The sequence below is a fragment of the Rhinopithecus roxellana genome, chromosome 21 (genome assembly GCF_007565055.1).
Source record: "Rhinopithecus roxellana isolate Shanxi Qingling chromosome 21, ASM756505v1, whole genome shotgun sequence".
Taxonomy (NCBI): domain Eukaryota; kingdom Metazoa; phylum Chordata; class Mammalia; order Primates; family Cercopithecidae; genus Rhinopithecus; species Rhinopithecus roxellana.
Genome location: NC_044569.1, coordinates 60,755,797 through 60,773,365, shown reverse-complemented (window position 1 = coordinate 60,773,365; position 17,569 = coordinate 60,755,797). Strand labels below are relative to the sequence as shown.

General features: G+C 34.7%; 1 protein-coding gene across 3 annotated transcripts in view; it reads right to left on the bottom strand.

The window, feature by feature from the left end:
* WDR7 (WD repeat domain 7) overlaps positions 1-17,569 on the bottom strand; it is a 400,989-nt gene that overhangs the window by 320,551 nt on the left and 62,869 nt on the right. For all 3 annotated transcript variants that reach the window (XM_030925915.1, XM_030925916.1, XM_030925918.1), the window contains exons 13-14: positions 12,479-12,674; positions 1,483-1,697 (exon numbers count right to left, since the gene is read on the bottom strand). In XM_030925915.1, coding sequence (XP_030781775.1) covers positions 1,483-1,697; positions 12,479-12,674 — 411 coding nt within the window. The remainder of the gene's footprint in view (positions 1-1,482; positions 1,698-12,478; positions 12,675-17,569) is intronic.

Sequence of the window (17,569 nt, the reverse complement as noted above, 5' to 3'; positions counted from 1 at the left end):
ATTAAAACAGGGACAAACAAGATTGTAAAATCACATAATGGACCATGACCACTTACAAAAGCCATTCATAACTGTTACTGTACCACTCATTTTTCTTTAATTTTCAAGTTATATAATTATTTTTCCAAATTTTTACTTCTAGGGGATACCATCAAGAAAAAGAATATATCTGGGAGTTACACAACATGCACGCATGCTCTTAAACATATTGTTTTATAAATTTGCTCAAAATCAAATTACATATCATGTCAGAAAATGTGCTACGAACACTGAATTCCTAGAGACAGCTATGTGATTCCTTGGAAGTAATTACAGGTATGGTCAATGCATTTAAGCTGTGATTTCTTCACAAACTTTCGGGTATGCTACTGAAAGCACAGAGGAAAAATGTAGTTTCATAGTTCCAATTGTTGAAACACACAATACAACATAGCCGATAAAACATTTATATCTTGAGGGCAGAAAGAATGATCAAAGGGTGACATTACTGTGAATTACTGGAGGATGTGGGTCAGTGGAATTGCCTATAGTACTTCACGTGTCATCAGCACGCACAAACTCATGGTTAATTTTCAAGTCTGCAGATGAGCCTTTCAACCCCTTCACTATTTATTCACATGTCTAACCATTTAAAAACATGAAAATCAATAAGAAAAACTAAAATTAAAAGTATTTGTGCTATTCACTAATAACTCTAATGAATATTTAGATGGAACTAGAATTTTAAGTAGTGATTCAGATGAAATATTGAGATTGTCTCTAGGTTTCATTTATCCATTACTAAAGACAAACTAGTTCTAATTCTACCACATTACACAAATACCACAGACCAAATAGTGGCTAGCCTCTACAAAACTAAAGATAAGTAACCAATTCATGAATTGGGACTGGTTTTTTTAATAGGATAATCTTCTGTTAACTGAAGAAGTAACTTATACTTTGATTATTAAGTGTCAGTAAGGAAAGTGTGTTTGAGTTGGGTCTCACAAAAATTTCAATACTTCTGCAATGCCATCATACTTATTCTGAAACAATTTCTTAAATCTTTACAATGGTTTAACCTTACTAAAATCAGAACCTAATTTTAATAAAATGATACATCACAATTACAGACATCTTAATTGTACCTAAATTATTTTTTTCACTCCTTAGGACACTAGCTAGTGCTCAATCTTTCAATAGAAAGACTACCAAAAAGTGAGACAGATTATATACACTTGTTTGCCCTAATTTGAGAAACTAAAGTCACTTAATTCAGTCGGAAGGATTTTAAAATATTTGAATGGTAAGAATAATTTACTTTTTCAAATGCCAAGTACTTGAAAAACTCAAACTATGTTGGATAAACCTAAATGAAAATCAAAAGCTTATTTTTCAAGTGTCATCTCTCAAAAATTATTTCCTAAGATATGCCAAAGCCATGTTACTAAATGAAGTTAAATTGGGGTCTACACACTTCATGAGCCCACATACAAAACTTACCTTGTCAGATGCCTCAGAAGCCAAGAGGTTAGTTGCAAGGGTTTGTAGCTTATGATGGGCCATATTTTTAAGAGCAGCAAGACTACGTCTTGTCATAGCTTGTTTCAGGTTGACTGCCGGATGACTAAGTGAATCGACAGCAGCAGGAACAGCTTCATCACAAGCATTTAGAATTTCAACTGCTGTTATCCCCATCACACAACGATCCAATGCACCTGTGAGAAAAATATATTCATAAATATTTCATAATACTACAATATTTTGAATAGTTTAAGTAAAGAAAAAAATGGTATGAAATTTTTTTATGTAGAAATATGTTTTATCAATGCCTCCTGGAAATATTTTTTTGTACTTCCTTCCTCTAACAATCTTCCATGTAGTACTTACCACCTCAATTAATTCCTCTCCACAAAGTCCCTGATGCAGCTTCCCAATAAAGTCAAGTTCAGAACTAAGATTCCAACAACCTTCTCCAGGCTTTTCTACTCTTTCTACCTCCCAGATGGTTTTCTTGACTACTTCCGTCCCATCACACCAGTACAAATATTAAAATCTATGACTTGACCTTCCTCTAAGTTGTATATCAATCTTAAAATCTTACTAAAATTTGCTTTTTTCCTCCTTGAATAATTGCTGAAGCTTCTCTAAGAAACTTCCACAAAACAGAAAAAATATTATAATTTCTCCATTCTGTCTGCAAATTCTTGACTCTTACTCTCACCACCCAGTCAAATGTTTCTTCATATGTTTGTGGAAATTACCACTACTTCTATTTACAACTACTTTATTTATTTATTTACTTTTGAGATGGAGTCTCACTCTGTCGCCCAGGCTGGAGCGCAATGGCATGATCTCAGCTCACTGCAACCTCCGCCTCCTGGGTTCACACCATTCTCCTGCCTCAGCCTCCCGAGTAGCTGGGACAACAGGCGCCCAACACCACGCCCGGCTAATTTTATGTATTTTTAGTAGAGATGGGGTTCCACCGTGTTTGCCAGGATGGTCTCGATTTCCTGACCTCGTGATCCTCCCACCTCGGCCTCCCAAAGTGCTGGGATTACATACATGAGCCACCGCGCCCGGCCTGCAACTACTTTAAAGCTTCCTCATTTGGCCATCCTTTCCATTTATCTCCATCTATGCATTTCTTGTCTAAGTCAGAGCACAAATTTCCTCCAATGCAAGCTTCACTACCTCCTTCACCCACCTTTCAAGCTCTTTATGTTACATTTTCAATGAGTTATTCCCTGGCCCTCTTATCAAATTTTCCCTTTTCTGCTTCACTTTCTCCACAACATGAACACCAGAGAACATACTATATGTTTAAAGTTTTTGTTATTTTTGACCTGCCTCTCTCCACTCAGAATGTAAACTACACAAGAGCTAAGAGTTTCAGATGTTTTGTTCACTGTCGTATCCCTGGTACACTGAACAGTGCCTGGCACATTAGAGGCACTGAGTAACTATTTGTTGATTAAATGGAGATAGAGTTAGCAGCCTCAAAATACAGAGTTGTAACAAATCTATGAGAAAAAAATAAGCCAACAAAATAATGTTTAAAGAATATGAACAATCGAGAGAAGAAATACAAATAGGTAGTAATCATACAAAAATATGTCAACCTCACTAATAATCAAACAAATCAAATTGAAGCAATAATGAAATACTATTTATCTCTTACCGTACAGATATTCAGCATTCTCAAGTGTGTAAGAAAACTGGTAATATATTTTTAGTACAAATAAAAATTAGTAATTTTTTAACAAATTCTATTAAATTTAAAACGCACATTTCCTTTAACATCGGAATTCCTCTTCTAAGATTATGCTAAATAATGATACCATATCCAAACATATATGTGTGTAGTTGGGTTATAATTGTCTTAATCATAATAGAAAAATTTTTTGGAAACCTAAATATCTATCATTAGTAGACTGGGTCAATAATTTATGATGTATCCACTAAAAGGAGTACTGTGAAGTTATAAACACAACGTTTAAAAGAAGGCTCAACTATATATATTAACATAGAATAAAAGCCACAACATATTGTTAAATGAAAATAACAAGTTAGAGAACAGTATTCATAGTCTAAAGTGGGGGAAGGGATATTACAGTCACAGAAAAATACTCTTAATAGATGTACACTACATGGTTAACAGGGTATATTTACATGGTTGAATTAGTATAGAACTTCATATTCTTGTACATGAAGATTTGTAAGATATCAATTTTTTACAACTGTATATCATGTTTTTAAATATTGTGGGAAAAGATTATTTTAAGTAAATTAAAGTTAATTTGATTTTGAAAATAATATGATATTCTTTCAGATATCTTAAAGTTTCACAGGAATAAATTTAGAATTTACTACTCTAGCTCTTAATTCTCTATTAAATGTGGTTTGTAGTTATAATGGAAAGGCTTAAGTGACTTTCCATTATTGATATCCAAAATAAAATCATTAATCAACAAATAAGTGAGAATATACTACCTGCAAAAACACCAAGTAACTAATTTACTCTCTGGTGTCAAAAGTTTATACTTCCTCTCCTCTTTTGAACAACTGAGCCCAAAGTTAGTAAACAGACCTGAGCAAAGGTAGGAGTCCATGTCAGATAAGGGGCATGGTGGTGAAAAGCAGGCCTGCAGCAGCCCAGGGCAGTATGTCAGAGGCTGAGAGGGTGTAGAGGGAAGCTAAACAAGAGGGAGGTGGTGGCAGCAGTTTGACACAGAGTTCAGCCCCAGAAGCATGTGCATGAAGAGACACTGTTGGAACCCGAGTGGAGAGAGGAGGGAGTTCACACAGTGAGGCAGCCCAGTACAGATCCCAAAGGTAGGTCAAGAAATCAACACATGAAAGCAACCTGGCACAGAAGGTTGAAGTCTAAGAGGTATGAGAAGAGCATCCACATGGTGAGGGGGAATGGTATGGGGCCCATAGAGTGAAGAGGGTATCTATGCAGTTAGGCAGCTTTGCACAGGGTGCTGGATCCCAAAAGGGGAGAAAGGATGTCCATGCTGGGAAGAGAGGACGTCAGTCACAGGGTATCAGCCAGGATGGATAAAAAGCACAACCACACGAGGAGGCAGCATCATCTACTTGTGCTGTAAAGCAAGACAATGCTGAAAGAAAAAAAATATCCAGTGTGAAGGGACTCCCACAGACCAAATCCAAGACATCACATACGAGTTTAGGAAAGTAATCTATTGTATAAAATAGAGATCCAACTGAAAATAAATGAGTAACTTAAATGTTTGATAAAGAAAAGCTATTTACATGGTTTCAAAGTATCTCTTCACAAAATGCTTACTAATTACAAAAAGAAAAATATAATAATTTTCCAGTGAAGAAGCCAAAAAAACACCTTAAGTGACCTAAGTAAACACTAGTGATGAAACAAATTAAAATCATATGCCAACTGATAAGATGTAATGAGAAAAATGTCAGTGATTTTTTTGCCAAAGATATATATTCTGAAAATAACCATGAGAAAACATCAGATAAACAGAAATTGGGAAACATTTTATAAAACGACTGGCCAGAAATATTCAAAACTTTCAGTCTTTAAGGTGAAGGAAGAACTAAGGGACTATTTTAAATTGAAAGGGGGATAGAACTAGCCATGCACAATTCTAATCTGGATCTTTTCGCAGTAAAAGACTGTAGTGGAACAACTGGAAAAGTTAGAATAAAGTCTGAAGATTAAATAGTTGTAACACAACAATGGTAATTAACTTCCTGGGGCGGGAGGGAAATGTACACTCCATGAGTGAGGGTCAAAACATTTGCACATAAGAGGATAATCAACAACACAAGCCAAAAAGAATAATAAAGAGGCTGATATGGTTTCGCCCTGTGTCCCCACCTAAATCTCACCTTGAATTGTAATAATCCCCATGTGTCAAGGGCAGGATGAGGTGGAGATAACTGAATCATGGAGACAGTTTCCTCTATGCTATTCTCTTGATAGTCAGTGAGTTCTCACAAGATCTGATGATTTTATAAGGGGCTTCCCTCTTCGCTCAGCACTCATTCTCCCTCCTGCCGCCCTGTGAAGAAGTGCCTTCCACCATGATTGTAAGCTTCCTGAGGCCTCCCCAACCATGTGGAACTGTGAGTCGGTTAAACCTCTTTTCTTTATAAATTAGCCAGTCTCAGGTATTTATTGATAGTAGCATGAGAATGGACTAATAGAGGTTCAAAAGATAGAAAAAAAAATCCATTCCCAACTAAACCTGTTTTTAAAAACATTAGGGAAAGAGTGGACTCTGCCTGAATATTTAAAGATTTTGAAAATTCAAATTAGCAGAAAAGACTTCTGCTTCCAGCCAAGACGGAGTAATAGGAACTGAATTTACCCTTTTACGTATAATAATTGGGAAAAAATAGATACAAGATTTGAAACAATGCTTTTTCAGACAATCCTTAATTGACAAATGTCCATTGTCTGAACATTGATTGACTAACATCCATTGTCTGAATAGTCTAACAGATTCCTTAGCTGAGAGTACAGGCAGATAGAGTTTGCAACAGAATACCAGGGTGAAAAGAAAGCTCCAGAGAAACCTGCAGAAGGTCCTCCTTACATATTTGGCAGAGTACTGATTACTATGTGACTGTGAAGAAACTAACTACCCAAGGCCAAGGAAAGAACCACTTCAAAAGATTAGAGGGTGCAGTACCCAGGACTCAGACAGGATTGTGAATAGTGCCTACTCACCAGCCAGACTGGAAACTTCACAATTCATGAGCCACTGGGTACAGTTCTCAGGAAGGTCTTCCCTTTGCAGTGGATAACAATTAGCTCCACATTTAACCCTGCTCCAGCCCTACCTAACAAAGCAAGACCCAAAAGGATCAAACTGTTTCTCAATAATTTAACTGTGTCCCACAACAAAGCTCAAAACATTTGCAGAAATACAAAAATATCCAATACCCAACAAAATAAAGTTCACAATATCTGATAGCTAACAAAAAATTACCAGGCATGGCCAGGCGCGGTAGATCATGCCTGTAATCCCTGCACTTTGGGAAGCTAAGACAGGTGGATCACCTCAGGTCAGGAGTTCGAGACCAACCTGGCCAACATGATGAAACCCCCATCTCTACTAAAAATACAAAAAATTAACTGAGCATGGTGGTGTCTGTAATCCCAGCTTCTCGGGAGGCTTGAGGCAGGAGAATCACTTGAACCTGGGAGGCGGAGATTGCAGTGAACTGAGATTGGACCATTGCACTCCAGCCTGGACAACAAGAGTGAACCGCTGTCCCAAAAAAAAAAAAAAAAAAAAAATTTACCAGGCATGTAAAAAAAAAGATCAATACTGAGTGAAAAAAAAAAATCAAATCAAGAAAACAAACCCAGAACTGACAAAGATATGAAAATTAGAAGACAAAAGCATTAAGTTATAATTATATTCCAGATGTTCAAAAGGTTTGCAAAGAGACATAGAAGATATCAAAAGACCAAAATCTAGCTTTTAGAAATGTAAACTACAATGTTCAGGATGAAAAATATACTAGATAGGAATAATTAGATTAGACATTATAGAAGAAAATATCAGTAAACTTGAAAGCATAGCAATAGAAATTATACAAAATGAAACAAAAAATAATAATTTTTAAAAATGAAAATACCATCACAGTGAGCTGAAGAACAACTTCAAATGGCTTAAAAGACATATAATTGGAGTCTCCAAAGAAAAGAAAATGGAGGGGAGAAAATATATTTGAATAAATTATGGCCAAAAGTTTTCCAAATTTGATAAAATCTATACAGCCATGATCTAATAAGTATAACAAACTCCAAGAACAAGAAATATAAAGAAAACCACAATCAAATTGCTCAAAACCAGTAATTAAGGAAAAATCTTAAAAGCAGCCAGAGAAAAAAAATGTTACATATAGAAGAAACAGAAGGACGACAGCAGATTTCTCGCTGGAAATAATGCAACCCAGAAGACAGCTGGAGTACAGGAAGCAAAAGACAAAAACCTGTTGATCTAGAATTCCATATCTGGAGAAAATAGCCTTTAAAAATGAAGATAAAACAGAGTTTTTTCAAACACGCAAAAGCTGAAAGAATTCATCACCTGCAGACTGACACTAAAATAAAAATTAAATTTTAGACAAAAGAAAAATGACTCTAGGCAAAAATCTGCATCTACACAAGGCAATAAAGAGCAATGGAAATGGTGACTACACAGGTAAATATGCAAGACTGCATTCTTATTATTCAAATTTCCTGAAAATATCATAGATATTTTTGTTTGTTTTAAACAAACAAAAAAAAATGGAAGGAAAAAAGCAATGTTCCAAGTCAGTGAAAATCATGAAAACAATATGGATGATACTAGCAACAAGAATTGGGAGTGACCCAATTATTATTGACCAGAGAAACTGGTTTGTGTAAAAGAACAGCAAGAGGTAAAGACAGAAAGGTAGGAAGGTGCCACACTATGCAAGACCTTGTCCTGAAGGCTTTATGAACTAATATTGTTTATGGTTTATTCATTAAGACATTCATATGAAGCAAGTGTTGTCAGTGTTTTCTTTCCTAGGATTAATTTCCCAGCAGAGTACAGGATGAATTAGAAGGTAGAAAGAGTAGGCAGGGTACCCAATAAAGATAGCCTAGGTATGAAAAATATGGCCATAAATTACAATGGTACACTGGAAAGAATAAAAAAGTAGGTGAGGGAGACCTAATGGGAAAGACTTAGTGATTAATTGCATGGAGGGGTTGTGAGGGGAGGGAGTAGTAAGCACGGTCATTATCTCCACTCTAAACCTCTTCCTTCAAAAAGGGAAGCAATGAAAATGGTAACTACATAGGTAGGTTAATATGTAAGATTTCATAGAGTCAATCATTAAAAGAGAAAAAAGAAACTCTCTAATTATACTTGGTTTTACCAAGGTTTTAGTCAATTACCTCTTTTTCTTAACCCATTCATTTTCTGTGTCTTCCCCTGTCCTATTGCATGTTTTGTAATAGAATGAAAAGCAAAAATGTACAGAAAAGCTGATGATGTAATGGCAATATATAATGAAATACAAATGTAAGATCTAATTTCCACTGTATTAAATACTACTGGCAAAGGGTCAAATACATGAGGAAAACACATGCTACTAAAACCCTCCACTAATAACAAAAGACTGAACTTCAGCACTACCTCCTGATTCTCTTCAGCAATTTTAGTAACAAGAGAAAAACATCAATTTAAATGCATCAAAATAAAAGCATGAAAAACGTTTTCAAAACTTAGTCTTAAGGAAGAATAACAGTCACTAAGACTTTACTTATATGACAATCTGAGTCCCTAAAACACAGGCTTTTTGTTAGCCATGCTTTATGTGTTTTTCAAAAGACATACCAACATACATTAATTCATAATTCCCTGCTAGATTTCATTAGGTACTTAAGTTCAAAAAGGAGACTCAAATGTATATTTCATGAAGTACATGCAAAAACAGAAATATTAGAAAACATGGAGAGCAGAACATAAAAAGAAACATCACATAACAAATAAATTCACAAGTCCTCATACACTAAAATTCCTGATATTTGTCAAGCATTAATGGCATTTGCATTTGTACAAGAACATCTAATAATTGTACATAAGGAATAGAAATACGATGTGGGAATCACTTTTGTTGTGTAGCAAGAATGATAAAAAGAAGCAGATGAGAATGTGGTTTAAGCTTGGTAATGGCTAGATAAGAAGAACATTTTGTAACATCGGTCATTACTTTCAGCATGCCTGTTTCCCAAAGAGACAGGATTCTGACCTTGTCAATGGCACTGCATACTTACTGGGAATACCAAACGGGAAAAATGAGGCGGTTGATCCCAGAAGCACATAAGCAGCTCCACAGAAGCCACCTAGGTCAGTGGCTCACCTTAAGTTCTTAAGAGGGAAGCAAGAGGTTCATCTGGCTCAATCTTGTTGCTAGTGTTTGGGTAGTTTTTTAACTATTTAGAGATGTAAAAGAATAATTTCCATGGCCATTACATCACTATTACATTGCTATTGCATATAAGAAAATGTCACAATAAAAGAACAAAAGGTTCTAGAACTCCAGCTCTCTACATTTTGCATTACTAGCTTTGGCTGCATTTCACAAGGAAATATGAACTGAAAACACAAAGTACTCATTTGAAGGAAAAAAAAGCATAAACATGCTGCATAAACATAAAAAAAAAACATAAAGGAAAGACACTTCAGGTGTTTTAAGCTAGAAACATCAGTATAACTCAAAACAATAACTAGAAAATTGCCCAATATGCAAAACAGGGTTAACATGGTATGGCTGCATTTGTAAAAATACATTCCCAAAACACTAACAAGAGGTATTAAGTATCTCCTCAGAGTTTAAATACATTTCACACATCAAACTCTGGCTGAATCTGATTTTCCTAGCTTCATTTTTTATTTATTTAATAAATAAATAAATTTAATAAATAAATAATGTCAGTACCTCCAGGATGTACCTTACTGACTCCCCAGGGAACTTTATATCACTAGCTACAGCATGAACAGCAAGGAGGAAAAAAACAAAGTATGCCTCCTATTATGGTTGAAATCCAAAATAAATTCAGCTTCTCTATAGCATTTATCTTGAATGTCATATTGACTGATTGCTTACCCAAATCTTCAGCATGTAATTTCAATATTACATGCTGTATTTTATCTAAATTGGGCTTAATTATACTAAACTGATTATAAAAATAACCTCTTCCAGTACCCCTACAGTTAGGGCTTATTTGTCATTTCCTTCTAGAAAAATTACTAGAACAGTAACTTTGTCTATCAGTAAGGCCTCATTTGTAAATAATTTCGTTTTATATTCTTCACAAAGATATTTATAGTATCTGAAATATTCAAGTATTATATATTTAAGCATCAGAAAACTTCAGAAAAATGATACTCTCTTAATATTTAATTTGAACAAGTCCTAGACAAGTTTACTATACATTTTCACTTAAAATATATCAGCTATTAATTTAATAGTTACAGATTTTTTTTATTTTTAAGGCAGAGTCTCTCTCTGTCTCCCAGGCTGGGGTGCAGTGGTGCAATCACAGGTCACTGTAGCCTCGACCTCCTGGTCTCAAGTGATTCTCTCACCTCAGCCACCTGAGTGGGTGGGACACAGACATATGTCACCACACTCAGCTAATTTTTGTATTTTTTTGTAGAGACGGTGTTTCACCATGTTGCCCAGGCTGGCCTCAAACTCCTTGGCTCAAGCAATCCACTTGCCTCCACCTCCCAAAGTGCTAGGACTACAGGTATGAGCCACTGTGCCCAGTCTTAATATTGACAGTATTTTAATACAGTGTCTTACAAATACCATTATTGCTATAAGAACTTTCTTTAGTACTAATTCCCAAAAAATTATTTCTAAATGTAGATAACGTCATACTCCCAAGTTCAACAAAGTAGCAAGTTACATAGCATGCTTCTTTAATAATAGTAGTAGGAAATACATACACATGCATGTATACACACACACAAAGGCTTACAATTGCACACACATACACATATATACATACATATATTCTGTTTACCACATGTCAGGAAAATATTATCTCATTTTATTTTCTCAGAAATGCTTTAAGATAGAAAATATTATTACTCTAATTTTACAGGTGAGGAAATTGAGGGATAAATATCCAGTGACTTGGAATAGGTCACAGGGCTAGCTAGGAGTCCATCCTAAGTTCAATCTAAACAGTCTGACTCTAGAGCCAAAGACAAATTCCATATATTCAGTTTATGAAGTGGACTAAAAAAAATAAAACACAAGACTGCTATTCAGCAGATAGGACATAACATAAAGACACATAAAAGAAAGATACAAAATTGCATATGTAGTACAACAGCAATTCTGTTTTTTTAAATGCCCAGAAAGAGATTAGAAAGTAATTTGCCAAAAATGTTAACATTTACCACTGAGCAATGAGATGTGGGTTCATCTTTCTTCTTTTCTAATACTTTTGTGCTTTTAATACTTGACCAAAAGTATGAATCTCTTTTACAATGAGAGACAAGAGAAAGAAAAGTTACACACAAAAGCAAGGAAGTTTGACAGACTTCAAGAAGGCTTCCTCTTGTCAAGATTGCCTATGTACTACCAGTTAAAATGAAGACAATAAATAAAAGATTACTGAAGCTTATGACTATTTATTCCCAAAAGGCTTAAGAGAACTCCCTTTTGCACAATAGTGCATGCAGAAATATGTTTAGAGTCTGATTTCAAAAAAACACTATTTCAAACAAAGATGAAGAAAAGGAAAAAATCTAGTAGAAATATTAGTACAACTAGGAATCAAAAGAAAGACTTTCATAACTGATAGATGACTACTGAAAATTGTAAAAGTAAAAAAACAATGAGTTTGAAAAAGGTCTAAACCAATAAACATTTAGTTATATACTTGCAAATTTCTGAGGGAAAACCATGGCAGTCTGTGTATAAACATTACATATTATTGTCTGTGCTTTTAAGCTAAGCATTACTTGTTCTACATTATACCCCCAATACATAAACTTTCTGAAATTTGAAATTTTAAATGTTATCTCTAGAACTTGAAAACTTCATTTTAATTACCTCATACAATTAACTGCCCAGCATTGCTTTTCTGCTGTTCAAAGAAAAAAGGGTTGTATCTTTTTCACTACATGTGAACCTGGTGATTTCTTCTTGTTCAGTTTACTCGTGAATTACACAGGAATCATACATACTTTGCTGTCCATATGTCTGTCCTCATCTGCATATTATCCTCAATTACATGCTTTTAAAGATTCATGAAATATTCTACAAGCATTTGGCATAGCAGAACAAAAAAGAGGCCACTTAAACAATTAGAAATAAAAGTAGCAACTATTTTACATTTCAAGGCTGTTTTCTTCATTCAAAAGACATTTTCATTTCTAGAAAACGAAATATACCCATTTAATTTTCTACAGTATCTCTTCATACTCGTTCTTACCAGTATCCATTTGCCAGACGTACACAGAACCATCTGAACACCCCACTACCAGATAATCATCAGAAGGCCTCCATTTGATTACTTGAATAGGAAAAAGGTGACGAGATGCCAACATTATGCATTTTTTCTCTCGCAAACTTAGAAGTCCTACTGAGTGGTCACTGGCTACAGAGCAGATGCAGTGCTGTACTCTTGCCTGAAAAGAAGAATAAACCTTAATTGTATTTAAATTAAATTTAAAATAAAATGGATCCTGTTTTCAATAACTTAAGGCAAAATTAATTATACATTTGCTGCCACTGAAAAACAACCACAATATTAGGTCATGTTGAAAAATGTGTTCCTTTATATTATACATAAAACCCAGATCAATCATCAAAATATTTTTATACTAAATTAATTCTAGATTAAAGACTGTAAAAGATTGGAAAAACTGCTGTTCAAATTTAAAGATGACCTCACTAAAATGATTACTATATTGGAGCAGGCAAAGCTGAGAAAAAATTGATCTGTTATTAGGTGTTCTCTTTCCATGCTGTGAACTTTCCTTTGTTTGCTGCGGGAGCTGCTTTCTGCAGCGCTTCTTTCTGTCTGTGACTCTTTCATTTAGACCCATGCTCTTTCCTGCACCTTTGCTCAAAAACAATACCCTCACCGTCCCTCTGCCACGATCATTTCTTAGGAGTCATAGATATTCACATTATCTGTAGATATGCATTCCTAGTTCCTTCATGGTGTCTATCCATAATGTCAGCAGATACATCACCTCAACTAGCCACACAATAGCCAATTAAATGTTCTGCTGTGTATTTTCTGCTTACCTCTAGTTTTTGCCCTTCAACTCCTTTTTAGAACAAGACAAGATATAAATAATCAAAGATTTTCTCTGGTAAGAGAGAACTGAACCTATGACCTAAAAAATTAAAAATTAAAGTCTGTATTTCTGTAAAACAATTTATAAACAATTGAAAACTTAACTTTTCAGTGACTTACTAGATTATGCTTTCAGGTCATACTGAGAGAAACCATATAAAAACAGCCATTTGAAACTCATTCTTGTACATATTGTGGCTATTTATGGAAGGTGAGGCCCACTGCTCTATATATATACTCTTTTCCTTGTATGGGATCTAAAGAAAAAAACACATCAAACCTCACCCTGCTGGGGTTCTCCTAAGCAAACAGGCTGTTTTTAAACTAGAGATCAGTATCTCAGTATCTTTCCCAAATAGGACATGTGGATAGGTACTAGGTGAAAAAAAGGGAGGAAAAGTGTGGTCAAATGTGCATGGGAATACTGACAATACTGAGGTTAGGTAGTAGCTGTTGTTTTTAACCACAGAACTTCCAAGAACCTTTAGAATGCTGTGACCATAATTATCTCGTCAAGGGGATACAACATCATTCATCTCCAAAGTTGTTTGACCATAGTAATCTTATTAAGACCTAGTTTTAGATGAACACACTTTGGAAACTCAGGACTGAATTTTCTATCTAGAACAGTGCTGGATCTTGGGCATAAGTATCGGAATATGGCCTATCAATGGTCTCATTTGCTTTCTTCCCTTATATTCTCTTCACTAGGATTTAGCTTTATTTTTATCTTACTAGATAATGTTTATTTTTGTAAACAACCTAAAATAAATGTTTGAATGTTTTATTTTTATTCTTTGTTAGCTTTATTTGTACTTTGTGTATTATAATTACATACTATAATCAGCATAACAGGTGTTTACTCATGTTAAAAGTTAAAAAAAAACTAAGTTCAGAGAAATGGTATTACAAACCTTTGTTAAAACATTATATAGAACTTTTAAGCATTTTTTAAGCTTACTTATTTTCCTGATAAACATTCAATTGAAACATGAAATGTGATTCTTAATGTCTTAACAAAAGACATTAAAAACTGAGGGGCAGTTGACTCTGACACACACAAATTAGTTTTATAATTAACAAAACAAAATGGCAAACTACAAAAATAGTTAAATTTGGTATGTTAGAACAAAACTGGGTAAATACACACACACACACACACACTGCTACATACGTATGCTGCTAATTCAAAGCAAGAGTTTAATACAATGGATGCTTTGCATTTCTACAGCTTATCATCAGTACTGACTTTGTCAAATATATCCATTATTCATTTTATAAAAAGGGTTGGTTGCTACATTAATGGTTAACTACAATATTCTATTTTGCAACATTAATCTGTCAAAAAGTGGTCATTTTATTTATTTCCCTCATGAAAGAAACAGTTATCTTTTTCTGTAGGTATAATGAACTTAAAGAATGGTGCCTAAAGAGTATTCCTTTTCATCTGTTCATATCCTGTCATCAGGCACTTATCAATCACAGTATTCACACATCCAACACCACTGTTTTATATATATATATTATATTTAATAGAGCCTCTAGGTTGCCCAGGCTAGTCTTGAACCCCTGGGCTGAAGCAATCCACCTGCCTCAGCCTCCCAAAGTGCTAGGACTACAGGCGTGAACCACCACGCCTGGCCACTGACCCTACTTTTGATTCTGCTACTTAGACTTAGAAACTCTCCAAAATCTTCTTTATAAAGAGCTAATCCCTAATTAGTGCCACACATCTAACTGACCTACTTGCTAGTCCCCACGTTGAAAGTCATGCTCACATACACTCTAGTCATTCCTTTTCAAAAAGTAGAGAAAATGAAGTACAAGTCAATATGAAGTTTTGCCAATATTCTCTGTTAGGTGTTCTTAAATTTTGCCCTATTGGAGATCTCAACATCTGAGGTGACACAAAGCTACTGACAACAACTGAGCTACGCATACTCTCTCTCTGTCAAAGATCTCCTTACCATAGTTTGTAATTTAGCAGAGAGAGGACTAGAGCCATTAAGCAAAGAAAAAAGCCTTTCCCATTCTTATGAGAAACTTGACCTTCCACATTATCAACCCCTCATGAGAAGTTTCCCTGTCAGAACTTTCACCCTCCCCATAGATACACAGGCAGATAATTTCAAAGATTTAAGAAAACGTAATCTATCTTCATAAGACTTAAAAGCTCTACATTATATTATTACTGTTATGTAGCAAAAATAAAGGACATACAAAATGAATATTAAATAAGAGCATAGGATGTGCTTTAAAAAGTAGATTATGAGATGTAATTTTCTGAAGGTTAAAAAAAAGAACTTTAACTCCAAGATTCTAGCTTTTTCATTTCTACATGATGCATTCTCCTCTGACACATAAATTTAACTAAATATGTTTTAAAGAATACTTTTATTCTCCTTTCACATAGTGTAATAATGAAAATTTGCAAATAACAAGCTTAATTTACAAAAAACTGGTCCAGGCCAGGCACAGTGGCTCACACCTATAATACCAGCACTTTGGGAGGTCGAGGGGGATGGATCACCTGAGGTCAAAAGTTCAAGACCAGCCTGGCTAATGTGGTGAAAGCTTGTCTCTACTAAAAATACAAAACAGTAGTCGACGGGGAGGCTGAGGAAGGAGAATCGCTTGAACCTGCAGACGGAAGTTGCATGGAACCGAGATCACGCCATTGCACTCCAGTCTGGATGACGGAGTGAGACTCCATCTTAAAAAAAAGTTTATTCCAAAGTAAAAATGATATATCTCTGTAAATAAGTATCTAAAGAGTTAACTTTAGCTTTACTGTAATAAGACTGGAAATAGCCAAAATAATGAAGAATGAAAACAAAAAAAATCAATATTACTAAGCCCAAGAAAGCATAGTTATTAGAGGTACTTAACTCATAAGAAAAGATGGTTTCTTGCTTTTTAAATATGGATTAAAATAAATCTAATTTTTCTTTTTTCAAAAAAATGCTAGTCCAACTCATATAAAGAAAACTGGCCTGAAGTAGAAATGACCCAATATAGTAAAACCTCATTAATTTTGATTTCACTAATTAATTCTGAGTTGATGGCTACCTTTGCAGCCTGTGTGAAAACAAATTAATGGTATAAACAAAGCAAATGTCTAGCCTATTTAAGTGTAAAAGGAAAAAAGACTATTCAAGCAACACTTGATATTAATTTTAATTCAAACAATGAACAGCGTAATAAATAATTCTCAGCTATCTGTTAAATAAAAGCACTTAAAAGTTCTGATAAAACACAATTAACTTAGTTTCCTCTTATCTGTCCTCAAAATTATTAAAGCACTTCTTTTTTTTTTTTTTTGAGACGGAGTCTCGCTCTGTCACCCATGCTGGAGTGCAGTGGCCGGATCTCAGCTCACTGCAAGCTCCGCCTCCTGGGTTCACGCCATTCTCCTGCCTCAGCCTCCCGAGTAGCTGGGACTACAGGCGCCCGCCACCTCGCCCGGCTAGTTTTTTGTATTTTTTAGTAGAGACGGGGTTTCACCGTGTTAGCCAGGATGGTCTCGATCTCCTGACCTCGTGATCCACCCGTCTCGGCCTCCCAAAGTGCTGGGATTACAGGCTTGAGCCACCGCGCCCGGCCTAAAGCACTTCTTAAAGAATACTTTGTAACTCATATTTCTTCCTGATTTACATCCAGCTTCTTCACAAATGAGTTAAATTAGCACAATGCCTTTATTATTAAATTCTAGAGATCTGGGTTACTGAACACCTATTTCACCCGCAATGACTAATTTCATAATTTGATTAATTCCATTCTACTTCACCTTTTTTCATTTCAACCTGGAAAAGTCACCTAAACATGATTTAACACCAATGGCATTATAACAAGATAACATATAAAACATTTAAACTGTATAAGTAAAATAATAATACAACAACTAAAAAATGTGAACCTCTTATCTTTAAACTTATTTGAAAAATATGCCTCAAATTATTCCTATTACACATGCATTAAATAATTTTGAAACGTGTTCCCCAGTTGTATATTTACAAATTATACATGTGTAATTCTGTGCACTATATCACCTAAATTGTAATAGATGCACAAATACATATATTTTAAAAGGATGACTCAAGGTTTAAGTAAACAGATTTAAGAATAAACATTTCTCAAATGTCTCACTAATGTGAGTAACTTCATATTACATTAGCCAATCTCTCATGTCACAAAATGGATCCTTAGGAAGGTTTCCTT